The sequence below is a fragment of the Natator depressus genome, chromosome 7 (assembly GCF_965152275.1).
Source record: "Natator depressus isolate rNatDep1 chromosome 7, rNatDep2.hap1, whole genome shotgun sequence".
NCBI lineage: Eukaryota > Metazoa > Chordata > Testudines > Cheloniidae > Natator > Natator depressus.
In genome coordinates, this window is record NC_134240.1 from 72,106,348 (window position 1) to 72,123,180 (window position 16,833).

The window sequence follows — 16,833 nt, forward strand, 5'->3', positions numbered from 1 at the left end:
TCGCCTCTGCTGAATAACTATAATATTGAACTTCAAAAACATGGATCAAATGCTGCTTATTTTTCTGTTTTCTAGAATTAAAGGTAATGTGGTATATTTTGCACATTTCCAATGTAGTCTGCCACCTGGCCAGGAATCTTTCAGATATCTGCATTAAAATGCACATCTCTAGCAAATCATCTCAGCTGAAATACCACTATAATGCATCTGTTCAAAGAGTGACTACATCGGATGCATTTGTAGGTAAAAACTTTCTGTGGAAAGTCCGAGGGAAAAAGAATACACGGCAAACGTTACCTGTTTTCAGCTGCTGCAGCAACATTTTCCTTGCCACTGTGAAAGGAGGGGATACAGTGTGAATAAAGCAAGTGCAAGTACCAGTGGTGGGGGGAGAAGGAAGAACAGCAGCAAAAGAAGGCAGGGTGAGGACAGATGTTTGGTTGTCAAAAGCCTTTTCGAGTTATGTTCTCGATGTTTATGACTATTGTTGTTGTGAGAAATACCCTAGAATCAATTTTTTTTTTCTTTTTAAGAATTAGATAGAAAATATGCTGGAACCCAGATGTGTGATTTTTTTTACAACCTTTCTCTTTGTTAATTGTAGGCAACTCTATTTCATTGTTAAAGTAAAATGGAGGCTCAGCGACACACTAAAAATCAACCGCTCTGTGTATTTGGGGGAAGCTTTCGCTTCAGTAATGGCCCTGTTTAAAAAATAACCCTTTAGTATCCCAGTAGAACATACTCATGTGCCAACTCCAGTTTGTGAAGACAATCACAGTGAGAGTTGGTTTGTCCCTGGGTATCCAATGTTCTGAAGTGGTAACCAGTCTTAGAAAAGATGTGCACTACCAGTATGTGCTCAATGTGAAGCTGTTGTTTTTTAATGGCTTACAGGGACTCCTATGAGATGGGCTGCATTACACGTCTGGGCTCACTTAAAAATGTGTAAGAGGCCATTCATCCTGCCCAGTTAGGCCCTAAGGGACAAAGCTTGGGATTGTGCCTCCGCAGTGTGGAGCTCAACTGGAGCTGAGCAACATAGTGAGGCTACATGCAACAGAGACCCTTGTCAGGTTCCTCTTCTCCCCTCCCTACCAAGCATTTACTCTCCTCCTTCCCCCAAAAGTATCAAGTTCATTTTGGGGGGCAACGAAGGAAGGGAAGGCATCTGGGGCACCTCCAGCCCTGCATTCCCCTCCATGGTCCTCATGCTGGGGAAAGAGACAGACGGAGGCAAAGAGAGCCACTTGGAGGGGTGAGCTGGCAAGTGCCTTTATGAGGTGCCATTTTGAACTTGTAATACATATAAGACTCCCATTTACTTTAATGTGAACCACACAGGAGCTGAAGGACAAGACACTAAGGCCCCAGTCTAACATCAATTTAAGTCAAATGAAGGATTCCCATTGAAGTCAATGGCAAGACAGATTTCAGTGGTACAGAATTAGGCCTTGGTCCTGCAAACACTTATACATGTGCTTAACTATAAGCTTCAGACTAGTTTCAGCACAGTCAATGAGACTATTTATATGAGTACAGTTAATATGTGTATAACTGTTAGAAGGACTGGGGCCTTAAGACTTTAATACTCCATCTTACAATTCTGAAACATAATTTTTCAACTAATTAAAATCTTTTAGGACCTGATTCAGGAAAGCACTTAAGAATAGGCTTACATCCATGCCTACTATTTACACAGATTTAATTGAGACCTAAATATATGCTTAAGTGCTATCTCGAATAGGGATGCTTATTCTGACACCTAAGAGTAAAAAAAGATGCAATGTAAATTTTAAATGTACTAATTTGTTAGGCCAAGTCATTTTTCTACTTTGCTTATGGTATTTAAAAAGTTTCACAGAGTATTTCTGTAGATTATACTTATTACCATTGATTATATACTGTTTGACTGTTCCTAATCTGGATACATGTTATTTAATAATACAATACTAATTAAGAAGCCGTTTGCTTTCAAAGGTACTATGTAGAAAGATAAAGTAAGATACCTCTTATAGCCACAGTGAGCCAGCTCTGACTGCATCCCTTTGGACAACAGAAATCCCTGATAGCAGCTGCTGAATTTTCATTTTCTGAGGGGGAAGTGTGCTAGTGAAGGTTTCCCCTCTAGGAAGTGGTATGTGTGTGTGTTTGTTGTTGTTGTTGGTTCTGTTTTTTATTTTGCTAAAGGGAAGGTGGGTAGCATAGTAGGGATAGAAGAGCCATTCCCTTCTCTTCATAAGGTGGGCTAGTATTAGTCACTGCTGTGCATGTATGTTACATATAAATATACTAAACTAGACCCTTAACAGGTGCAACTCAGTGGAGTGCCACTGAAGTCATATGAACTACTCTAATTTACAGCTGTGGGTCTGACTCATTGTATTTGTGTTGTCTCTCCTTTTCCTCCTTCTCACCATATTTCCTAAGTGAAAGGCAAACCCAAAAGTGTATGAGTCCAAGGGAAATGTTCAAAACCCACTATGTCAGAAATTAAGCAGAACAAGTTTGTCTGCCTTTAATAAGGATGTCATGCTGCTCAGAATGGAAGATACTGGCTTAAAACTGAATCCCCAAGCTGGATCAGTTCACCTCTCTAGAGTGATGACAAACCAAACACTAGCTCTATAGATGACCGAGTCGTGAGTTCACCGGAATGTAATATATCAAGTAGCCAGGCTGAAAAAAGTGGGGGATATGTTAGAGATTTAGTCTGTGGAAAGAAAAGAAGTGCTAAAATAATATACCAAGAACCAAAGTCATGCAAGAATATTAAAAAACAAACTCATAGCCTGAAATATCTGAAGCATGGTTTATTTCCAGTACAGCAAAATGGGTTATGAAAAAAAATAAACAGTCCAGACCAAAAGACAAGCAATTGGGATAAGGCTTCTAGTAGCATTAGGCCACTGCAGTTATGGTTAACCTCATTCACCCTCTCCTGCTACAGCAGAGGTGGGCGAAATCCCGGCTGAACTGAAGCTAATGGCAAAACTCCCAATGACTTCACTGGGGTCAGCACTTCACCCGAACTCTTTCACTAACTGTGCAAGTGTAGGGCACTGCTTAATAATGGTGGCAGGGGCGTTCTGATGTTAAAGGAGAGAGAGGTATGGAACAATTATAATAAACACAATTCCACAGAACAAAGCAGGGAGAAAAAAACTCATTCAGAGCAGAGAGAAAAGGGAGAAGACAAACTCAAATGCACAAAGCACATTTTCATCAGGGATTATTCTCCTCTCTGTGAGTGAGAACAACTCCTGTAGTTGAATCAGCTGAACTGGAATTTGGACTTAGCTATTGGTACAGAGTATTGACAGAGAGTTTTGAAGATGAAACAGACCAAACCCTAAGCCTTTCCACTATGGGAATGCTGAACTTAATTTGCTTTCTAAAACCACTGCACTTATTGTATTTAATGGGTCAAATTCATCCCTACTGCAAGCTCAGTAAAGTCAGTGGAACTACATCAAGGAAGAATTTGACCCAATGAGATTTAAACTATTTTTGTATTGTGATTATACAGGCTGATCACACAAATATGATTATAGACGTGGAGAGTAGTTTTGGGGTATCAGGGAGAGATTCAAACCTGGGCTTTCTTCAGTCCCTGTTGTCTCCCACACAGGTGAACCAGCTTTAGATAGTAGGGCCTTGTATAATGTCCCCTCTAACAAAATGGTGGCAACTCCCACAGATTTCAGTAGGAGCTTTATATGTGCATCAGAGAACATATATTTGTCCATTCTACTGTTAGTCTCAGTTACACAGTGCAGTATATAGTTGAAATTAGGGGATGTTTGATAATACAGTGCATGAAATGATCATGCAGACAGACTGAGCGAATGGAATTAAGACTTTTAAAAACCACCCACTGAACTATCAAGCTTAAGAATTTTAATAAATTAGGTAACAAAATGCAATACACATTTGCCATACACATTTACAAAACACACTTGTTACTTTCTGTTGAAAGCCAAAAGGCTCTGAACTTTAGAGAGCTTTAATAAGGATTTGAGAGAATCTGAACAACATATAGTATATTTTACTGTTGTTTTCACTGAGAAACCAAATGTAAAACATTGTTAAACCAGCACTCAAGTTAAGCACATGAGAACTCAGAGCTATCACATTTTCCACTCACTCCTAAAAAGAGAATCCTAGACTTTCTCCAGAATTAACAAAACTAATTCCTTACTAAGAAAAGGAGTACTTGTGGCACCTTAGAGACTAACAGTACTCCTTTTCTTTTTGCAGATACAGACTACCATGGCTGCTATTCTGAAACCCATCTAATTCCTTACTGTTCCTCTAAAATCATGCAGATACAGAGAGGACAGATTAGAAAATAAAAGAAATAAATTTTGGAATAAAGAAAAAAATTGTGGGTCAGAGCTATTTTGCAGTTCTCATTCCTGCTTTGCTATCTTTTTTCTGGGCTCAGCTCCCTAACTCAGAACCCATCTGTGCTGCTGTATTAGAGAAGTTCCTCTAATTTTGCCTTCCTGCACTTTGAACTGTATGATGAGGCTTGGTCTACACTAATAACTCATGTTGGTATAACTACATCACTCAGGGATGTGGAAAATCTACACCCCTTAGCATAGACCACTCATGCCTCCCCATATGTGTGACCCCTCCTCAGCCTGCGCCCAGCCTGGGGCCACCGCGCTTTCCCCGCCCCAAAAGTTACCTGCAGGAGGTGGAGGGCCTCTGTCCTTCTCCCGCTATGCCTCTCGCCCAGAATGTTCGGCTGCTGTCTCTGGCAACTGAGCCTGGGTGGGGAGCAGGATGGAGCCACTTGTCACACAGCTGAAGCTGACCGCTCCAGCTCACTGCTCTGTGCAGCGCATCAGCTGCCTGAGAGAGAGAGCCCGGCTGAGGAGGTGGTGGGGGCGATGAGCTGTCTCCTACTCTGGCTCGGCTGCTGGGGACAGGGGCTGAGCGAGCCGGAAACATGCCAGGGGAGTGAGTGCTCTGGCTCGCTCGGCCCTGGTCTCCGGCAGCTGGGCATAGGCCGGGGGTGGCTCTTCACCGCTTCCCCAGCTGGGCTTTCTCTCAGGCAGCTGCCGTGCTGCACAGAGCAGCAACCCAGAGCAGTGGCATGGGAAGTGGCTGGTCCCACCCCTTCCGCTCCCTGCCTAGGCCCAGCTGCCATGGGCAGGGGCCAAGCATGCCGGGGGGCAGGGACAGCAGGAGAAGGACAGAGCCCCTTCCCTCTCCCCCAGCAGGCCAAGCAGAAATCTCGGGGGGAGGCACTTGACCCTCCCAAATTCCTCCCTACGCGTCACCTATGCGCCCGAGTGACGCAAATATACTGACTTAACTCCTGGTGTAGACAGCACTACGTTGACGTGAGGACTTCAATCTACTGCCTCTCAGAGAAGGTGATTACCTGCGTTGACAGGAGAAGCCCTCTCATTGGTGTGGGTAGCATCTTCACTGAAGTGCTACAACAGTGCCGCTGCAGCCCTGTAATTCTAGACAAGCCCTTGGCTTCCAGTGGCTTCAATGGGAGCAAGAGTGGGCTTATTACAGATTTTTTTTAAAAAAAATCCAGTGAACAGTTTTTTTAAAAACAAAAAAAGTTTGGATTTAAACTTTCTCCTGCAGTGTTTACAACTGGAACTCTGTGCTGGAGTGTGAGACACTATCAGTGAAATGTTCCTTTAAATATCTCAGCACCGTTTAATTCAATATAGTATGTGATTCAGTGGATATTTCTTCATATCCAGGCATTTTAAATTCAGCTGAAGAGCTCTTTCCCTCATTGTCACAGGCTCAGAGATAGGGCACCTTATACATAGTAAAGGCCTGATTATGCAAGGTGCTGAAGGCTTCCTAGGAGGCCTTCATGTTTTCTCTCTGTAGGTACTTTTAGGGTGCTATCAATGTAATATCTGAGTGCTACATAAACATTACTGAATTTATCCTCACAGCATTCCTGTGCAGTAGGGAAGTATTACTGCTGTATAACAGAGGAAGAATTGAAGTGGAAAGAGATTAAGGACCCAATTTTCAGAGATGCTGAGCACCTGAATCTCCCGTACACTCCAACTGGACATGTTGGTCCTCAGCACCTCTGAAAATTAGGCCCTGAGTAATTTGCTTGTTGTCACACAGAAAGTCTGTGGCAAGGCTAGGAACTGAATCAAGCTGCTCTGAATCCCACTTAAAATGTCCCCCATCTTTGAAGTCAGTGGGGATTGAGGATACTCAGCAACACTTGTGAGATTGGACCCTAAACACAGAGTATGAGAAAGGGGCAAGAAGATGAGAGGGCTATAGTTAGCCCTTTATCAGTATTCTGCTCTATGACCATTAAATAGTCTTCTGTTCTACCTGCCAGAGCACAGGCTGAGGTGCCTGGTTTGAAGATAAAACAACTGAAAAGTACAATTTATAGATTACCAGGTTCTACATTTCTAGCAATTAAAGGTTCTATCTTCCCATTTATGCCTGGGATGTTTATGGGCATTACATACATAAATCCCATGTCAATAAATGGAAAAACAAAATATGCTAGATGTTTGCTGAAAATCTGGTCCTTAATAAATTTCCGATGTTTTTCCTTTATATAGTTTATTTATCCTTTACTGTTTTCTTATTTTTTTTATCATAAATATATTTGTCTTCAAGTTAGATTTCCTTGTCAGAAGTAACAATACAAAGAGAATTGTCTGTGAATATTTAATGGAGGTTAGAAAGAAACTTTCCCTGTGGGCAAGTTATTTCATCATTGCCTACCACAGGGTTTCTTGTACTTTCCTCCAAAGTATCTGGTACTGGGCAAGATCAGGGACAGGATACTGGACTAGACTGGACCTGTATTCTGATCTAATGTGGTTGTTCCTATGTTTGAGTAGGGATTGTTCCATGACACCATGAGCACAAAACCACAAAAGAAGTGTGAATGTTTATCCCTATATTTCTTGAAGTTGTATTATTGTAACTGTAATTATTCATTAACTTGACAACAAAGACAGCACAAAACATGAAGGAAAAAACAGTTAACAGAAGAGGACACAACGCTGAAAGTTACAGTGATTAACATGCTGGTTTAGTTTATGACTTTAGTGATCAGAAAAAGGGGGAGAGGAGGAAAGCCAGTGTCTCTTTCTCAGCCACTGCAGTTAAGAAAGTGGAACAACCTACTCTAAAACTGACTGCAGTTTATCCTGCCAGTAAGTCTGCTTGCAAGTCTACCTTAGGGAAATATTGCTCTCTTAGAAGGCATCCTGGTTAGCACAGACTGAGCCAACACAGAAGAGGAAAAAATTACTATACATTAGGTGAAGAACATAGCAATCAATTCTGTATTTGCTCAACAGTCAGTACTGAAATAAATAAAAGCAACTGTTGTGTGTGTTTTTGGTGCCATTCATAAATATGCTGTAGTGTTAGGAAACAGCCATGTAACAGGTCTAGAATTGTTGTATGTGATTGCATAATAAGTGTAAGATACAGCCTTAAATTCCTTTCCAAGATTTATGTATACATATTCTGCATGCAAGTATATGTGTCCTAACTTATATTTGAATGCATTTGCTATCAGGCAGGTTTTGAGCACTAATTCAGTATATTTTATCAGGTTACTTTAGTAAGCAGTTATGCTTACAAAATTATGAATAAGAGGAGGAGTTTGAAATATGCCCAGAATGCATTTCAGAGAAGCAAATAAATTCACTTCAGATAGCTCTCCTCTTTATCCACCCATCTGATATAGAAGAAGTATAAGGTCCCAATCCTACAATTGGATCTGCTTGCATGGTTACTTCCAGCCTTGGGTAAGCCACAGAGATCTGCTACTGTTGATCCAATTGCAGGATCAGGGCCTTAGTTTTACATCTGTGACAGCTGCAGATAAATGAGAGCCAATGTTTAAATCTAGAGACCGCATAATTGGACCTAATTCCCCTCTCACCACCATGACTCCATTGACTCCTGATTTACACCAGTGTAAGAGGGAAAAGAATCAGTTCCAATAAGTCTTAGTGATGAGTGATAATTCTTTAAAAATAAATGGGCATGAATAAAAAAGTTCTAAAGTACTTTCTACCCTCTCTGCTCACTATTGTCCTAAATTTCATGCTCTGCCTCAGATAATTTTCAATTCCCCCAATTTCTAAGCCAAAAACTGAATGGTATGGATTAGAACAGGGGTTTTCAAATTCTTTCATAACACAGATCACAGTTAATACAGAGATTGTAGAGACAATATAGAGATTGTCTTGAATTCTCTTACTTTTCCTCCCTTCCATTTATAATTGCATGATATTCCTGTAGCAACTACAGCAATTACCTGGAAAATATTTAGTAAATTTTTAGCTGTCTTTAATGCAATTCAGCAGCTGGGAGTAATGAAGAGGAGCCAGTACTATATGATCAGCCATGCACTACTAACCAATGTTCTGTGAACCACTGAACCTTCACAGAGCACAGTTTGAAAACCTCTGGATTAGACATGCTTGATGTAACACTTAGTACATTCAAGAACTAATTCTCCCTTACCATACTGAGGGCAACACAAGGATTCAGACAATCCATAGAGAAATGCAGTATTGCTACAGTGAGATCAACATCAGTGGAAGGACACATACATGCAACTTGCACTTAAGAGACAAATGAAAATTAAACTAAAACTACAGTTCATGCAGGAAGGGTCAGTGATAAACAGGAGAATGTAGACGACAAAGACAGGTGAAGAACAGTCTTTTCTTTCCCAATGCAGTTCAATCCACAGATGCTAATGGTGGACCTAGAGCTATGACGAGGTTTGTTGGCTTACATGTGCTCCCCTCTACAGACTGATTTGAGGATGGGTTCACTCTTTTTGTTAACCTTGTATGGATTCCTCATTTTAAATGAATATTAATTAGACAGATTACAAATAATCATAATCACCGTCCTGGATCAGGCCATCTCTCCAGAAGGGGTGGCATGGAAACAAGTGGCCATAAATTCATTGTTCCCACAAAACTACCAGACTAACAGTTTGTGGCGCCACTTTGCCACCAGCTTTGGTCAAGTTGCCTTCTCTGACATCAACCAGGTTTCCACATTAACCAGAAACAATCAAGGTTATTCACTATCCTTAGGTCATTGAAACTCTTATGTGTGTCGGGGGGGGGGGGGGGAAGAGGGGATGGCACAAGATAAAACTGATGAAATTCTCATTATTTCCCGATTCTACTTAGGTGCCCTGCATGATGGAGTTAGTTACACACCTGGCTTTCTTTTTGTGAGACCCCCTGTGAAATAAGACATGGGTCCACCTAAGGATTTCAGTAGTCTACATAGCATATTCATGGATGGGAAGATTTGGCAATTGGGAAGGGTCAGAGGGTGCTAACAACTGGAGATTTTAGCAAATGAGAAAGAGGATCAAGGTGTTTGTCTTGATTTGGGTGTGTCAGAAGGCTCTTACCAGCTTAAACGGGACACAGGTTCTTACAACTGAGAGTGGGGTTTGGGTATATTCATTTTCAAATATGGGGCTGGAGATCGTGATAGAACATTGAGAAGGGGAGGTCCTGAGTGCCTGACCAATGAGGGCACCACAGCCAGATATTCAATACATTCATAGAGTTAGTAGTGGTTGTTAACACATCAAATTCTAGCTTGTCACATTTACAAGCAAAATTGTGTGCAAGACACCCAGGTAGTTGCTGAAACCACACTGACAGGTCCCAGTCAATGAGTCTGGCAGAAGAGACTGTATCAAAGAAGCTTCAAAATCAAATCACTCTCTTGTAGGAACCCAAGTTTGAGTACACTATAATGTCTCACGTCTGCTATCTTTGCATGAAGAATTCAGAAGCAGTTCTAATATAGAAGTATTTGAATTTCCAGCAGTGCTAAAATGGTCCCTACATACCCATCCCTTCTTACTGAACAAATACAATCTCAACTTGTCTCACACACAATGCATGAGAAACCATGTTTTAGAGAAAGTGACCTCTTCACTGATTCACTGTATAGCAAAAGCTTAAAATCCTTCCCACATAGGCAGGGTATGAGAAGGGGCAAGTAAAGAAAGTAGCCCCAGAGCATCTCCTCTCTCGCCATCCATTCATGCAGGAAGCATGAGAGGTCAGGTTCTTAAGCCTGGTTTCTCACAAACACACACTTGCCACGTACCAGCATGCACTGCATGCAGTCAGTATTCCTGCTGCAAGTCTAGTCACTGGAAGAGGGTAAGAGAGAGAGAGAGCATTTGAAGAGTACTGAAGGGCAAAACAAGGGTATTTAGGAAACAGATTAGTTGGGATCAAACAGGCTTAGAACACAGCAGAAAATGAGCATTTCCCTGTGTCATAACCAGACAAGCAGATTTACCTGGAAGGCCTTTGGTTTTGATTTCCTAGTAGCACCACCTTGGCTGTATCTTCATTAAATGTTATAAACATTGGGCTTTTTTGGGCAAGATTGCTGGGATGGTATCGTTGCCCACATGCTACATTTTGTCTTCTTATTTGGGTTGTGGGCTCTTTACAAAACAACCCTTTGAAGCTAGCCTGCTGCACTGTCACCAACATTCCTCCACTGAACAAAACAATCATGTTTCAGATTATACCCTAAAGACAGACAGATACACCTGCCAACCACAAATGTCACTCCCAAGAGTTAGACCTTCTCACAGGGTGCTGAAAAATGAACTCTAATGTTATACGTCTCCATACTCTCTCTCCTTAACTTGCTATTTTAGGACAAAACAAAAGGCTCCTGAATATGGTATTATGGTTGAAAAAGATTAGAGGACAGCTCTGGCAAAGCAGTAGCAAGGTACTATGAACTAAGAAAATCTGTATAAATTAGTGATGGAGCCCATCCAGGCTAGAGCTGGCCTTAATCACAAGGCTAGTCACTTTCTGATGCCCCCTGCAAATTCTCATCAATACTCTGTCCATTACTTTCTTGAGCAGTGGGACTGAGTAAGAAGACAACTCCTGGCCTAACTTCTCCACTTCACAGAGGAAACCTAATTCCGAATCACAAGGAAAAAGTGGAAGATCTGTTAATGACATAAAACTGCTTTAGCTTGACTTTTCTGGCTTTTGATGGTTTGTGACACAATCTAAACATTAACTGAAGTGCAGATTTTTTTTAAGGAATTTTCCTTTTACAATGAATTGGTAAAAGAAAAAAAACCAGAAATAATTGTATTTGGTTTTCAAATGGTTTCATGAATATGATCCATCATTTGAGTCTGTTAAAATGGGACTGAACAAAACATTAGAATATGTGCTATATGAAATAATTTTGCATTAGTAATGGCGGATGGATTATCTTCAGTAATAGGTCTTTATTGTCTCTGATTTCTAGGATTGCATTTCAAACCTTAGAAGAGTTACGTTTTTCTACAAAATTTTACATGAACCCTATACAAACAATTAAAGAATTAAATGCTGATAAATTTAGAGATTATTTAGTTTATGTTTTCTGCATGTTTTCCAGGGAAGAGAAGGACAACTATTTCTAGTGCCCCCTCCTCTCCCCGACTCACTAGCTGGTTGCATGTGTTGCCTCCCCTGAATCTGGCTCTGGTAATTAAGCAGTTCGGATGTGCATTTAGGAAGAACTAGGGGAGACCAATCCCTTCTTTCAGTTACTGTTATGATACATTGTACGTCTCATTTTTCTGATTATTCAAAAACCTACAAAGACTGAGAATTATGTTTAGATAGAAAGCACTTAAATTCTGGGGATTATTTCTGTCATTATTAGTGGCACCCGCCAGTACTAATAAAACTAAATACATTACAGTGTTTTGATAGTAAGTGCATACAATTCCTATTAACATTTACACTCTGGTTTTAATAATTCAGAAGTGATTTACTTCAATCTTAAACTAGACACAAAATATTTTAGCTTTGAAATATTTATCATTTTTTAAAAAATGAATACACTAAATTATATATTGATATTTTAAACTCTCTATAAATCTTCTATGTGAAATAGACTTTCACTTATTTGAACCAGATTCTGCTCTCAGTGACACCCTGGGAAAATCCAGAATAATTGCATTAACTTTAGTGGAGTTACTCTGGATTTACACAGATGTGAATGAGATCAGAATCTGGCCCTTGACATTTCCATAACTTAAAATTATTAATAAATATTTATAATATGGCTTAATTTGTAATTGGATTGCCATGGTGATTATTTAAAAAAATAGTTATGGCATTTTCAAAAGCAACCACTGCCCACACTCTCTAAACACTCTTCCTAAGGAATTTTAATACAGCTCGATTTCTGAAACAGTATTCCATGTTGTGGAAGCCCGTGCAAACCTCTCCAACTGAGGCAGCATTACATGTGCTTCTACAGCACAGAAGACAGATAGACATTTTAGTGAATTCAGCCCTGTCATGAAGAGTCAGATATTAGAACTAGAAGGCTGGGAACTAGCAAAAAGTACCAGAAGAATTTTAATGTAACTCACTGACTTAGTGTTTGATCCACAACTATTGCTACCAGCTAAAAGGCCTGCTCCAAAGCTCACAGATGTCAGTGGACAAACTCCAGTAGGCTTTGGATAATGCCCCAACAGAGAAAATCTTTAGTTCAAGTGGTAGAGACCTGTGCTTTAGTGCTGATGGTCCTTACTTCAATCCCTGTTGATGACTCATGGCGTGAATTGTTACAGTAACACCAGTTATCTCCACGGAAACCATGAACACACTTTAATTTAGACTACATTCTTTTTATATGACCAAGAGAGCATTAACTATATATGAAAGAGCAATGGGAGCTTTCTTGATATCCTATTAGCAGAGAATAAGGGTATTTATTTATGGACCTCTCTGTTAGACCTGCCTGATTTCAGATTATATATTTTAAAATAAAATTATTGTTGCAATGTTTGCAATATACTTGTTGAAACAAAGCTACCTCATTCTAACCCCCAGCAATGACCCACATGTCAACACAGCAGGTATGCACTAAGTCAATATTAGCAACACCTCAGAGAATGCAGACTACCAAAGGAATTTGTGCAGTTATTCTAATTCCCTCTCCAAAATCCACAAAAATATCCTGTTTTCTTTTGTCACTCAGAATTTATGTGTTCAGTTCTATTCTTGTCCTTTTATAGGCTACACCGAGCCTTCTAATTCAGATCATTTTGAGACCTGTAAGAATTATGTTTAATTGAGAAAATCTTATTGACAATGTTCTCTATTGTGGAAAGAAAATTTCCTCTCCTTCTCATATACTTCCAAGGTTTATTTTATTTTCCAGAGTAAAGTACTTGTGTAAAACAGGCACAGCATTACTTTAGTTTTTAAAATCCTTTTATTTCAGATAAAGCATGCTGCTATATACAGAAAAAAGTGAGGGATCAAAACAAGAGCAATACAGAATGAGCAGCACTTTGCCTGAAACTTACAACATGCTTTTAAAAACTCAGTACATGAATTGTCTCATATATTCCTTTTACTTCTAAACCATCTCTAACAAAGTGTCACATAGTCCCCTTTTCTTCACAGTCTAACAGCTGCCACATTCTACCTCTATCTTTCTCCCCAAGACAAATTCTGGTTTCAAAGGGAAAACTATAAGCAATGTTGCCAGCAGCGACTCTTAACAATATAGCACATCCAAGAAAAATAAAGTTATCACATCTAGGGTCTTATCTGAAACATTTTTTAAATATTGAAATAAATTAAAAGGACTATGTATTTAGAACCTTTCGGCTCGGCTTAGTATGTTTTTCTTCCCAACTATCTAGCTCCAGTTTGACTTTCTTACAGCAGTAACACTTCCTGGAAAAGTATATCTCCCCTCAACCCCCAAGAAAACTGACAATCATTTCTGTCTTGTTTCTCTCTGTATTTAAATAAAGTATAATGGCTACATCTTTCCCCCATCAATACTTTAAAGTTATAATTTATCAGAAGGCAAAAAAAAATCCCCTTTACAATGAAGATCATTTGTAGGTCTGATTTTTTTAGTTTGGGGTTGTTTTTTTTGGGGTGTGTGATAGTGGCGAAATATTGGGCTAGCAACAGAAAACAATAAAGGCAGGCACTCAGAGAAAACCCCCTATCTTATGTCTGTACTGTGTATATATATGATACCCCTAGGTTCTAACTCAGTAAAGCAGTTAATTCTTTAGTGTAATTTTATATCTTCCACATTTATTTGTTACACATGGGTTTTTAACTTTTAACATTAAGGATTTGCGCCGATAGGCCGTGATGCCAGTTGCGCAATTTGGCAAAGCGTGGGCTGTTACGTTCCGTTTCAAACCTTTCCCTGTGGCATGGAGAAAGAGAGAGAGAAAGAAAAAGACAGAGAGAGAGAAGAAGGAAGAAAGAAAGGGGTTAGGGAATGTAGCCACCACTCCCCTGCTTTATAACTAGGGCAATGGCAATTTATTTGGATTTATGTTACCTCCCAAAATAAAGGCAAACTAGGCTGGGTGATCCTTTTCCAGAGAAATTTTGGAAAGCTTTTTACATTTGTAATTTTGAGCTGTAATGTAACAAAAATTTGTATTCCTTGGTTTTGGTTTTGTTTGACAGGGCTGCTTTTGCTAGAAATTCTCAGCATAATTCTACTGTTTTCCTGCCAGCAGACTCTCAGCTTTTTCTCCAGCTGAGCAGGAAGTGAAAGTCAACATAGTACAAGACAAAATCATTGCAAACATTTCCTATCCTGTAATATCTAGGTCAGCCTATATCTTTTCTCATAAGGACCAAAAGCTGCAAATTAGAGCGATGTTTCCTCATAGCTTTCTTGCTTTTGTTAGAGATTAGGCAACAAGAACGTGAAATCCTGCAAATGTTGGTATTTAAATAAGTATCTCCAGTCATTTGAGTTAAAAACAGAACAACACAGAGGCAGAATCTGTATGGTGCTGATCACCTCCTTCCAATATCTAAGCATTCTCAACTCCCATCAACTTCAATAGGACAGAAGGGCACTCAGCACCTCACAGGTGGTGTTCTACTTCTTTCAGGATTGGACCTTTTCTGGATACTGCCTCTGGTTTAGGCCCCAGGTTTTTTAAGTTAAAAATATAAACAAAGGGGGGTGGAGGAGCAGAGAAGAGAACTTTACAAACCCTAATGGAAATTAAAATGTTCACTTGATTTGTGCATGTGTTTGTTTCAAAGCAGACAAGTTCATTTCTCCTGAATGGCTGATATCCAAACACAAAACCGCTGTATTAATGCAGGAGAGCCAGAGAGTGAAACTGATTAGAGAAACAGAAAATAAACAGACCAGGGTAGTTTCACTTTCCAAGTTTTACAAAGCACAAAAAACAAACAAACAAAAAAACCAACAACAACAGAGTACTGTAAATGGTGACAAGTACTTTAACTTTTTTAGTTTTTCAGTTTCTAACAGCATAATATGATACAAATAACACTTCTAAGGGACTGTTGATGTATGATTTCTCAAATGCCACTTTATGCTTATAAAAATAAAATGATTCAGAATACCCCTAGCTGTGATGCTGCAACTTTGAGAGGTATTTTTTCAAAGCAATGTGCAGGGTGGTAGCTATGTAAGTTCAACTGGATTTAATAGGAATCATGAAGTTTAAGAAATCCCTCAATGTTTTGAAGATATATCCCTCCATCTCCATGTACGGAAGGGTATTAGTTCAAGAGATGTCTGTTTTACTGGCGATAGACAAATTACTTATCAAATTTTCAACAAAACATTCATTACAATCCCAATGTAAAGGAAAAGGTTTCATAACAAATGGTAATCTTACATCAAAAGTACCTCAAAAAGTGCCTTTCATCCACTACCACATGTGCCTGCCAGTATAACTTGAACAGAAGAGCCATAAAACACACTTATTAATATGAAGTGAAACAGGCATTTTGCCATCAGAAAATTCCTGCACATTATGGGCTCTGTTCAAAGTACATGCCAGTATGTATGACAATAGGCACCAAGTCTAGGGATGAACACTTGCATTAAAAAGAGGTCCCCCATATAGGAAAGTTACTTGTGTTTTCCTTCTTTGAAAATGTCTAAAAGAAAAAAGTAGACATAGAGCTGCCACTAAGTTTGAGTCAATCCTTATTATTGTTCACACTGAACAAAGTTGATACACAGAGAACAGAGGAAAAGCACAAGAGAGAAGAGAGCACTCTTGGCAGGCATGACTTTGGACCAAAATTCTCCATTACATGAGAATTCTGACAGTTTAACTTGTGTGTACATGAAACTTTTCCATAAGGGATGGCATCTGACAGTCTGATATAGAGCTCAAACCAATGGATCTCTAAAGAACAGCAAGGACTCCTGCAGGATTTGTACTTCCAGGAGATCCCCTCCTTTGGCTGCCCCAGAAACCCCCACTGTGGATTTCAAACCATGAAAGAGTAACAATGTATAACTTTGCAGGCTCTGTCTACAGTAATTTATGCTGCTGGGAGCCTGGGAGTGGAGCTTAGCATAATGCGCACCCGTTTATACCTTCTGACCTTTTGAAACTAGGACTCTGTGGAGGGGTTTCTGCTGTATTGGGTAAGAGGGCAGAAGAAGAGGGCAGCATGCTATAGATATGTCACTTCCTCCTTCCATGCCTTCCAAAACTAGATCTTTGGACACAGGTTGTTCTCTGCATATAAAAGCAGAGAGAAGGATGGGGGTGGGGGTGGGGGATGGGGATAGGAAGAATGTGTGCGTAACTGTCCAAATTACATTCCCTTCAGCATTGGTTAGAAGGACAAGCGCACCTTTAAAAGTCTTTGTGTAACATTCCCCAGTGACTCATATTCAGTGTCATTAACATTTCCTTATTAAAAAAAGATAATGGAAAATGATACATCAGAAGTGCACAATGCTGACAACATAAAATAC

At 39.7% G+C, this 16,833-nt stretch overlaps 1 protein-coding gene across 9 annotated transcripts in view; it reads right to left on the reverse strand.

Moving 5' to 3' along the window:
* The window catches only part of LDB3 (LIM domain binding 3), a 190,874-nt gene that overhangs the window by 55,493 nt on the left and 118,548 nt on the right, over positions 1–16,833 (reverse strand). For 7 of the 9 annotated variants that reach the window (XM_074958765.1, XM_074958766.1, XM_074958769.1 and 4 more), the window contains one exon: positions 298–333. The exons of the other annotated variants lie outside the window; for them this stretch is intronic. In XM_074958765.1, the coding sequence (XP_074814866.1) occupies positions 298–333 (36 nt within the window). The remainder of the gene's footprint in view (positions 1–297; positions 334–16,833) is intronic. 9 annotated transcript variants of the gene reach the window in all.